The 11,118-nt window shown below is 46.0% G+C and overlaps 1 protein-coding gene across 2 annotated transcripts; it reads right to left on the bottom strand.

Annotated features, from left to right (window-relative positions):
* Positions 1 to 1,903: 1,903 nt before the first annotated feature.
* On the bottom strand, positions 1,904 to 10,212 carry RNASEH1 (ribonuclease H1). 2 transcript variants are annotated; one of them, XM_068153364.1, is made up of 8 exons: positions 10,062 to 10,212; positions 9,845 to 9,972; positions 8,716 to 8,910; positions 8,038 to 8,137; positions 7,252 to 7,306; positions 5,145 to 5,229; positions 4,004 to 4,128; positions 1,904 to 2,363 (listed from the first exon to the last, which is right to left on the bottom strand). In XM_068153364.1, the coding sequence occupies exons 1-8, from the start codon at positions 10,169 to 10,171 to the stop codon at positions 2,277 to 2,279; spliced, it is 885 nt and encodes a 294-aa protein (XP_068009465.1). In that variant the 5' UTR covers positions 10,172 to 10,212; the 3' UTR covers positions 1,904 to 2,276. The 2 variants fall into 2 exon arrangements, with proteins under 2 accessions (XP_068009465.1, XP_068009466.1); XM_068153365.1 differs by lacking the exon at positions 8,716 to 8,910.
* Between the last annotated feature and the right edge of the window lie 906 nt (positions 10,213 to 11,118).

The raw sequence follows: 11,118 nt of genomic DNA, 5'->3' as shown, positions 1-11,118 counted from the left end.
CCTGACAAACTTGGTGGCTCTCTATAAAGGAGTTACAGCACCAGTGGATAAGGAAAGAGCAACTTGAGTCATCTGCATGGACTTGTGTAAGCATTTGACACTGTCCCACATGACCTCCTGGTCACCACCAAACAGGAAAAGTATGGCCTTGAGGGGTGGACCACTTTCTGGATAAGGAATTGGCTGATTGCCCCACTCAGAGAATTGCAGTCCATGGCTCAATGTCTAAATGGAGCCAGTGACAAGCAGTGTCCCTCAGGGGTCAGGACTGCAACCAGTGTTGTTTAGTGTATTTGTCAGCAATATAGACAGTGGCACCGAGTGCACCCTCACCAAGTCTGCAGATGACACTAAGCTGTGTGGCCCAGCTGACATGCTAGAGGGAAGGAATGCCATCCAGGGAGACTTAGCCAGGCTGGAAAGGGGGGCCCAAGCCAGCCTCATCAAGTTCAACAAGGCCAAGTGCACGGTCTTGCACCCAAGTCAGAGCAATCCCAAGCACAACTACAGACTGGGCCAGGAGTGACTCAAGAGCACTGTTGAGAAGGACTTGGGGATTCAGTTGACCAAAAAAAAAAACCACCAAACCACAACAAAAAACACACAAACATCAGCTGGTAGTGTGCATCTGCAGCCCAGAAGACAAACCATATCCTGAGCTGCATCAAGATGGAAGAATCACCTCCATCATCCTGCTGGTCACACCCTCTCCTCTGCACTCCCAAGACCCCATCCAGAGTACAGCATCCACTGTAAGAAACACATCAAACTCCTGGAGCAGATCCAGAGGAGGGCCACAAAGATGATCAGAGGGCTGGAGCACCTCCCCTCTGGTGACAGGCTGAGGGAGCTGGGGCTGGTCAGCCTGGAGAAGGCCCCAGGGAAACACTATAGTGGTCTTCCAGGGCTTGAAGGGGGCCTACAAGAAAACCAAAAAGGGACTCAAAGTCCTGTAGTGACAGGACAAGAGGGGATGAAGCTTGAGGAGAGCAGATTTAGACTGGATGTTAGGAAGGCATTCTTTACAGCAGGGGTGGTAAGACAAAGGAACAGGCTGCCCAGGGAGGTTGTTCAAGGTTGGACGAGGCCTTCAGCAACCTGGTCTAGTGGAAGGTACCCCTGCCAATGCCAGTGGGGCTTGGACCAGATGATCTTTAGGCTCCCTTCCAACCCAAACCATTCTATTAATCGATGAATTAAATAATTAGTGACTTCTGGCTTCAGCTGTACTGTTCAATGCTATGAAGAAGGTACCTTAGAAAGAAGTTGGCAAAGACAGCACAACAAATCCATTTGCTTTTCCCATATGCATGCACAGAAAATAAGACTATGTTGATTACTGGTAATTGCTCTCTAATTCAAGTGCACATTAGCCATCCCATTAATCTCATCATTGGCTGGGAAAAAAAAATCATTCAACCACTTGACAACCGGAAGAGCTGATCATCTTTAGCTCCATTTCAGATAAAATGGCCAATTATTACCTTTGGGACAACACTGCAGAGGAACTAACAATGCTAATGAGAACCAATAAGCATAAAAAAATGATAAATTACTTAATGGGAACAGGAAGCCAGAAACAAAGAACTTGGACATTAACCAAGAAGAACAGCAAAAATGTGTTGCTCAAGTTTACCTGTGACCTGGCTTTTCAGCTTGTTCCTGCTACCTTGCAAAGTAACATACAAGAGTCTGCAGATTTCTGTGCAAGTGGTGATGCTGTAAAGCACAGGCAAGTGCTGCAAGCCCATCTGTAGAGTAGTTGTGCTAGCACCAGAATGCCAAAGCATATTCATGGACATTTGTGTGAGACCTGACTTCTTACCAAACCAACACACACCAAAGTCACCCCACTCCCACCTATTTGGGGCTGTTAATATATATCACTGCAAAACAAAACAAAACAAAACCAAACCCCTCATTTATTTCATTAAGAAGAAAATGCACAACATTTAGGATAAAGACTGAATATTACTTCTTGAGGCTTAACATTACTTCAGAAGCCTGCCTTTACCAGTGAATTCTGAAGTCTTCAAAGCAGCTAAAAACACTGACTGCAGCCCTTCAGAAAGATGGCAATGAAGCAAGCACTCTGTGTTATCAATTAAATATTAACTGGATTGTAACAGCACAGAAGCAAATGTGGGCTCTTCCAACCCAGAAGCTGATAAATATGTACAGTTCAATGTTCAACTCTGAAACATTTACAGCAGTCCAGTTGTTCCTGGGATGTTAATCCTCTTGCTCTCACTACAGCAGCCTGTAGTCCCCCTGTGTCAGGATGTTTGTTTACTAGCTCCTTCTCTTGCTAGCCTATCAGCTTCTTCATTCCCTCGGAAGCCAGCGTGACCAGGGACATGCATCTGTTAGGACAAAAGTAGAGAAGCATTAGGTGTGCAAGAGATCAAGAAAAGAGTAGATACATGAGATCTGAGCACACAGCATGCTTTCATTCACACTCCAGTAGTGTCTCCTTAGAGGGCCTCCTATCACATTTAGTACCAATAACATTCATCATCTCCCTTCCTCCAAGAAATTCTTGTCAAATGCTGACAATCATTTTTATGGGAAGTAGTGAACTGGGTAAGGGCCACTTAGCTTTCAAGAAATGCAGACAACAGCTCCAGCTCAAAACTCCTACTTTAAGAGAAGAAATAAAAACCTACCTGACTTGAGTGCTCAAAGCAAGCTAGTCTTTTCCCAGAGGGACAGCCAGCCTCGATGGATACAGCACTAACTTGCTACAGAAAAAGGCCATGGGAGGAGTCTCTCCCTTTTCAGATGTCTTAAAATCCATCCTTCAGTTTGGAAATTAAAACACTTTTAACCCAAAGCCCATCCTTCTCAGAAGGAAGGGTGGAGGAGGGTGGGCAAGGAAGATGAGAAAGAAAAGGAAGCCTGACATTTACAAGATCTGAGAGGGAACAAAGATAAAGCCTGTGCACCATGGTGTTAGGTTTACAGGGCAAGGGTTTGGTACTAGCTTAGCTCTGTAAAGGTGGACATGCCAAAATATCCTAAGGACGGCTAAGCCTTGACCTTAGTCTTAAAGTTTTTCCCATCAAGTTGTTCCCATCAACAGACAACAGCAGTAGTTACATAAGATCTAGTCAGCCTTTAAATTGGAGTCTCACACTCTGAAACACAGAGCAACATGGATGGAGTGGTATCTGCAACAGATTTCACATAGAAGCAGCACACAGCACAGAGCTACCTCATCCTGTTTGCTACAGAGCAAAGAGAGAAGCCCAATAAAAATGCTATTACCAGCCACAAAGTCAATGTTACAGACATTCATTTCTAGGATCAGTAGGCTCATAGCACAGAGTAGAATGTAGAGGGAGGAGATGCAATAAACACTGCAGTCCCCACAATGTTTGGCACTGATGTTAGCAGTTCCTGGTGGAATGTGTTCTCCTGTAACACGTGTATAGAAGGTGGGTTTGCTTCCTCCCTGAACAACTGACAACTGAGAAATGGGTATTCTCAAGACTTTCTGTGCCCAGCTTTCTTGGAAAAAAACACAGTTAAGGGTCAGAAAAATAGAATTAGTTTATTGGTGGATATGCTCTCTTCTTTTCCCAGTTTAAAGACACTCCTAATTGAGTCACACAACAAACCACCCTCTTAAGAGTTCTGAGAAACAAGCCCCTATTTCAGCTGTGACTTAAAGACACTGTTATGTTTTAAGCTTAGCTTTCCAGGAACACAAATTTCATCCACTAGTCGTACTAACAACCTAAAGATAATTATTGCAAGCACTTTCTAAGTAGGAGCAAGAGAGAAGACAGACATTAGCATACATTTTAATGAATAAAATACTGGTTCCAAGAGCCTAGATCATGTTGCTTATTTGCTTTAAAGACAAGAGCTTTTCTGCATTGATATTTTACTTAGCAATGCACACTATTACACTCTAAGATAGTTAGTTATGGTCACACTTGTAAGTATTTACAAGAAAGCAGGTTGAAGATACCCATAAAATAAGAACTGAGGTGCTCACCCACTGGATTTCTATGTCTTTTGATAGATTATCAAGTCTTTCAAAATCTTCTTTATTTATTACACTTCCTCCCGAACTTGTTCTCCAGCCATTTGTTTTCCAGTTGTCGACCCAGCTTGTAATACCTACACAGAAGGAGCATCACCATAAAGATGCTGTTAAAGAGGCCAGCAAGGATCAAGATGGAGCAAATGGCCTTTCAGCAAGGCATTAACTCTGTACAGTCCCAAGCAAAGCCCCTGGAGATAGAAGATATTCTTGTCTGGTTCTCTACTGATTTCAAACTTGTGTTTTCCCATTAGTACCTGAATTACCCAACCATGTTTTCCTGAACAGATAAGGACTACAATCTCATATAAGCATTACACATAAAATGACAACATGAACTTCAGCAAAATGAAGCTAAGAATAAGCTAATATGGCTTTGTTGGAGAAACTAAGGGGAAACACAGGCACAGAAGAAAGTTTCTGCACACTGGACAGAATCCTTCACAGAAGGGCCACCTAAGCAGGTTTCCACAGAACAAGAGTTAACATTCTGGCCAGCAAATTTACTGTACTGCTGCTTAAAGAAAGATTTATTTATGTTTTAAAATACCTATGGTGGTTTCAACAATGCAAGACACCCTTACTGCTCTCATGACAGAGTCACCAATCTAGCACACAAAACTCTCCTGCAAAGCAAACCAAACCCCACTCATTTCTACTTAAGCACTGGTCTCTCTCTCTCATTTCAGAAATACATTCTTGACACTTCACAAAGTAATGTTTATCAAACCAGAGTGGGACCTGCACCAACTTCAGAGTACTTTCCTGAGTACATTGTTAAGAGTATACACAGGCAGCCTTGTCTCTCAGCTGATTGATACTACATGCTTTCAAATAAAAATGCTGTCATTACTTGTCAGCCTTTCCTGTAACAGGCACTTGGTCTCTCCTTGCATTTCATGCAGTTAGCAGGTGACCCCTGTAACATTCTCAAGTTCTTCCACCCAAGCAGCCATGAGTATTGAAATAAGGTATGCATTCTCTTCCTTCCATCCCTCTCCCCAGGACCCAGCATGCTCTGGCACAGCCTTGTGCCATGAAAAAGCATGCAGTGTGTCTTTAAGAATCTGGAAAATGAGAATCATTAACTTACCATTAATAGTGAACTTGCTATCAGTGTAGATAATTAGTTTCTTGATGTTTTGACTCTTTGCTTGCTCTATAGCTTTGCAGGCTGCCTTAAGGACATTTCAAAAGAATCACAGTTCAGAACAGGATTTTGCACAGAAGTGATTAAAATACCAGCAAGGTACCTGAAACTAACAGGGCTACACAGGGTATTGCAGCCATCTATCAATGAGAATCACCATGCTTTGGAGTAGAGGCTCCCACAATGACACATGCAGATGGCCACTTCATGAATCAGGCAAACAAGAAACCACTTAAGCTTCACTGGCAAGAAAAGCCCAAACCACTGTGCTATTCAGCTTCGTACTGAAGGAGCAAGCTCCCTAACCAATTTTCATCTAAGCTTCCATCAACTGCACCCCAAGCATCCAGGCATTTTCTCCCTAATTTTGAGGAGGAAGGATTTGTGCCACCAATTCCAACACTCTAGAATCCCTAAAAGAGATTATTTTATAGTACTATAAAAACCAACCAACCAACCAACAACCCAATAAAAATTGAGTAAGAGGGCAAAGTAGATGGGTTTGGCTGTAGGGCTGAAAACTTCTCCAGTGACAAGTTTGATCTTTGGCACAGCAGCACCACCTCTGCTTGTCCCTCTCTAAAATCAAATTCCTGTAGCTTTTCATCAGATCAGTGTTGTAATGGCCATGGTGGTGTTAAGTCAAAAGCTGACCTTGATGGCCTTAAGAGGTCTTCTCCAAGCAAAACAATTTTCTAATGCTATGAATCCCTCATTTCACTCAATCCCAAACACACAGGGCAGGACAGCAGCGGTACTAAAATGAAGACAAGGTGAGAGGGAAGACTGAATCTGTTGGTGCCAACACAAGCTCATTTCAGGAGTAACAGAGAGCACTTCTCAAAGCTTGGAATTGTTTGTTATATATATCTACAGCATATGACACTATAATGGCCTGCATCAGGAACAGTGTGGCCAGCAGGAGCAGGGAGCTCATTCTGCCCCTGTACACTGCACTGGTTAGGCCACACCTGGAGTCCTGTGTCCAGTTCTGGGCCCCTCAGTTTAGGAAGGAGGTTGAGCTGCTGGAACGAGTCCAGAGAAGGGCAATGAACTTGGTGAGGGGTTTGGAACACAGTCCTGTGAGGAGAGGCTGAGGGAGCTGGGGTTGCTTAGCCTGGAGGAGACTCAGGGGAGACCTTCTTGCTGTCTACAACTACCTGAAGGGAGGTTGTAGACAGGCAGAGGTTGGTCTCTTCTCCCAGGCAGCCAGCACCAGAACAAGAGGACACAGTCTCAGGCTGTGCCAGGGGAGGTTTAGGCTGGATGTTAGGAAGAAGTTCTATACAGAGAGAGTGATTGCCCATTGGAATGGGCTGCCTGGGGAGGTGGTGGAGTCACCATCACTGGAGGTGTTCAGGAGGAGACTTGATGGGGTGCTTGGTGCCATGGGTTAGCTGTTTGGGTGGGTTGGATTGGTTGATGGGTTGGACACGATGATCTTGAAGGTCTCTTCCAACCTGGTCTATTCTATTCTATTCTAATACTATCACAATAAAAAGCTGATTCTCTTCTTAACCACTACTCAGCAGCCCTCACCCCAAAGTCTGAGATATCCACGTTAAAAATGCAAAAGATAATATGCAGACTTGAGAACCAAGCTGTTTTAAGTATCTGTGCTTGGGAGGATGATGTTTGGGAATTCTCAAGGTGAATTACCTTCCTTGTTCAAAGCCAATAAAGATCACCCTGAGAATAATTTGTTTCAAGTTGTAACTCCTGATATCCATTGGATATCAGAAGTAACTTACTCACTGAAAGGGTTTCTGATAACCCCAGTAAGGTGGTTGAATCCTCATCCCTGAAAGTGTTTCAAAGACACAAAGGTGTGATGCTGAGGGATATGGTTTAGCACCAGCCTTGGTAGAGTTAGATACAACTGGACTCAATGATCTTTAGTCTTTTCCAGCTACAAAGATGCTATGACTCTATGTTTTGTACACTCCCCTCACAGCTCTGTAACTAGTTTCTGAAGGCCAAAGTTTAAATACTCCTGAGTGCAGTAGTGCAGACTAAGAGGCAAAATCATTTCATGCCATTTACTACTTACATGTATTTCTGCTCTTTGATTAGTCTGCCGTCCAGGAAGCCTTTCACTGATATTTCTGTCTCCAAGGAATGAACAGGAGATTAGTCAGCCCAAATATTCAGAATGGGGTCTAACAGCTACACATTAGAACAATCAACACAAGGCAGCTACTTTTTTTTTTCTTTTTTAATAAAGGAGTCTTCCTAGTAACAAGAGGCACATGGAAACATCCTCAAGTTGCACCAGAGGAGTTTCAGGTTGGAGATTAGAAGGAACTTCTGGACTGAGAGGGTTCTTAAACACTGCAACAGGCTCCCCAGGGAGGTGGTTGGATCCCCATCCCTGAAGGTCTTTAAAGAGACAGAGATGTGGTGCTGGGGGACATGGTTTAGCAACAGACTTGGTGAGATTAGATAATGATTGGTCACCAAAACAATTCTACAAATACACACTCTAGCTGCAGCCTCAACCCACACACTGCACCCTGCCTACATGGACTTGTCATCACATTCAATTACATTTGCTGTCTTCGGGGCACACTTACATCTATCTTAAAGACTTCCTGCATCACCTGAATGGTAGCTTCATTCCCTAAAAATATGACTTGTGGTTGACTGTCCCCATGTTGTAACCTCCCAGAGAAGCTGCTTCCTCCTTTTCCCTCAGTAACTCAATAGTCTCACAGCACTGTCACTGCGAGTCTCAACAGCACCGTTCTGTATGCAAAAGGAGACTGGTACTGTAAATCACTAACAAAACAAACAATAACATAGTTCTTAAAAGTAAAGAATCCCTCCAGCTACTTACAAAGGGTGACCTGGTCCCCAGTAGACCCCTATTCCAGCACGTGCCCTGTTGCGTCCATTACCCGAGCAACAGCCATCTGTATAAACAACTGCAAAGTCACCTAGGAAAGGACCCACAGCAGAAATTCAACCAGCCCTTCAAGGACGTAGGCTCTTTAAGCAGAATGAAATGTCTGTCAGGAGATTAATCCCCAAAAACTTCCCTCTTCAGAGAGCTCTTCAAAAAGTTAACCACAGAAGAGATGTCAGTTAGTAAAGCAAAACACCACAAGCCCCACTGCAGCTTCGTACCCTCCCTCCTGTCAAATCAGCCAGCCTCAAGAAGCACCTCTGCCCCAAGCTCCATACTCCCACTGCAGATCTTTTCTTCACTCAACCTTAAAGCTTCCCAGCCACATCTGTGTATTTAAATACAGCCAGTAATCCAGACACACATAAAATGTCATCTGTAACAACCAGGTTGCACTGTACCAGTCAAAAGCAGTTAAAATCACACTGGAAGACAATGCGAGCAAAGAGATCATTGCTCTCATTTCCATTTAGAACAGAAACAACATTAAGCTGAACCTGATGCTGCCATACACAAACCTCCTTACTAAAAACTTCCCAATAATTAATTTGTTACTTATACAGGACTGCAAAGAACTGCAAAGAGTTTAGGACTAATGAAAGAGCTCACCCATATATGAAAACTTCTCCTCACTGGCTGTGGGTGCTGAGGCCACCTCCTCCTGTTTCACACGCTTTGCAGCGTGTTCTTCACCTGCAGGCTCTTCATAGGGCCTTTTGCATGTGCTGCAGCACAACACGCTCCCCTCTGGCTCCTCTCTCTTGTCACCCTTTTCCTGTGTTACAGCTCCAGGACCACATGCCACTTCCAAAAGGGGAGAAAAACATTTTTAAAGATCCAATATTATTTGGAACAAGTGATTCCAAAGACAGCAGTTGACTCAGGACTAGGATAAAGCCCTGCAAAGAATAGATTCGAGCTCTTCCTTCAGCCAGGAGGTTGCTCCCAGGCTTGGTTAGGGTTGCAGTGAACTGCAAGATCCTTCACCCACTAAAGGAGCAGGGCTCATGGCTGGGATCCTGCTAGATTGATTAAGAGCTGACTGATTGAAATGTAGTGATTGGACAAGGCTTAACGGCTTCAAACTGAAAGACATTAGATTTAGACTTAACATTAGGTAGAAATTCTTCTCCAGGAGAGTGGTAAAACACTGGGAACAGGTTTCCCAGAGAAACTGTGGAAGTTCCAAGCCTGGCAGTATTCTAAGCCAGACTAGATGGGACTTTGAGAAACCTGCTATAACAGGAGGTGTCCCTGCCCATGGAGGTGGCTGAAACTAGATTAAGATCTCTTCCAACTCAAACCATTCTGCAATTAGCAACTCTAGTCTGTTAACTGACACCAGCCCTAAGTGGTTATGCAAGTAATATTCTAGCAAAGAACAGTCATTCTTGATTGTGGATGAAACTGAAGACACACACATAACGGTCCTTAAAACAGAGCTACGAGAAGCGGCGTTCTGCAAACCCCTACAGAAACACCCCAGTTGCACAGACACCGCTACCGCCGCGCCCACGGGCAGAGCCAGCACTGCACTTCCTCCCACAGCACTCCGTCAGTACAAGACACCCACGCGGCAGCCGCTGCCCGCGTTAGCCCGGCACCGCAGTGTTTACAGAGGCGCCAGGCAGGAGCCAGGCGGGCGGTACCAGGGAGCGCTGCAGCCTCCCTCTCTCCTCCCCAGCGCCGCCGGGGCGCTCTCCCTTCCCCGCCGGGGCTGAGGCGAACACGAAGCTACCTGCGGGCTCGGGCTGCTGCTCCGGCCCCAGCGCAGCACCCCGCACAAAGGCCCAGGCGTCCTTTTCCGTAGCGAACTTCTTGAAGCTGGCGGAGGGGAACTTGTTCACCTGCTCCTGACATTCTGCCCTGCAATAGAGAGACAAGGGGAGGGCTGAGGGTGGCCCAGGACCGGCCCGGGGGGCGGCTCCCTGCAGTACCTCTGCCGCAGCCCTTACCAGGTGCGGTAGACTCCCGTCCGCCGACCCTTGCGCACAGCATAGAACATGCTGTCACTCTTGGAGATAAAACAGGAGTGACTGAGCACAGACACCAGCCACCGTAACATGGCGTAGCCGCGCCGCCATTTCCAGCGCCCGAGCCCGCCGCGGCCGCTGGCCTGCGCATGCGCGAGGGCCGTGAGGGGGCGGCGGCGAGGGCGCACCGAGGCCTTCCCTACGAGCCGTCACACAGGCCAAAATTACTGGAAAGGCCTCGGGGTTCATGGGGTTTCTGTTTTGTTGTTGGGGGTTTGTCGTTCCCCCCTCAACAGCAGTACTTTAAAATATATCCAAATCAGCTTCTGTATGGGTGAGTGGGACACGGAATGTATGAAATTATAGCACTTTACGCAAAATCCTCACCCGACAGCCTGTTATTAAAAGAGAAATAAAATCTCACAGGTGCCCTCAGCTGAGTTCTCCTCTACCAGCCCAAGTAACGTGCTCTCTGCAACTACCTGAAAGGTTGAAGCCAGGTGGATCTTGGTCTCTTTTTCTTAGTAACAAGTGGTAAGACAAGAGGGAATGTCCTAAGTTGCACCTGGAGAGCTTTAGGTTGTGTATTTGAAGAAACTTCTTCATTGAAAGGATTCTCAAAAGATTGAAAAAGGCTCCCCAGGGAGTCGGTTAAATCTCCACGCCTGGAAGTGTTTCAAAGAGGGACATAGTTTTGCACCACCCTTGGTAGAGTCAGATAAGGCTCAGAAGACGTCTTACACTCATGAGAGTCCTGTACTAGAGCACCAAGTAGACACCTCCTACCTGCCCCGGCGCCAGCAGCACTGCGCATGTGATGCTCGACGCCGTCCCCTCCCCGCAGCGCCAAGAGGCTGGCACCAACGTCATCCGCCGGCGCCGTGCCAGGACTTTAACTGCCCATTCGGGCTTCACTTTGCTGTAAGTAACGGGAGATTGGTGGCGCAGGAGGGTTTGTGTTTTGCCCTTTTTCCGCCTTCGGCTTCACTACTGCCGGGGCGGGGCGAGCGCCTTCCCAGGCCGCGATCTGGGGCGCTCT

This window comes from Melanerpes formicivorus, unplaced genomic scaffold (genome assembly GCF_026170545.1).
Source record: "Melanerpes formicivorus ecotype bairdi unplaced genomic scaffold, bMelFor1.0.p_v2 SCAF_25, whole genome shotgun sequence".
NCBI classification, from domain to species: Eukaryota; Metazoa; Chordata; class Aves; order Piciformes; family Picidae; genus Melanerpes; species Melanerpes formicivorus.
This window is presented reverse-complemented; position numbering and strand designations above follow the sequence as displayed.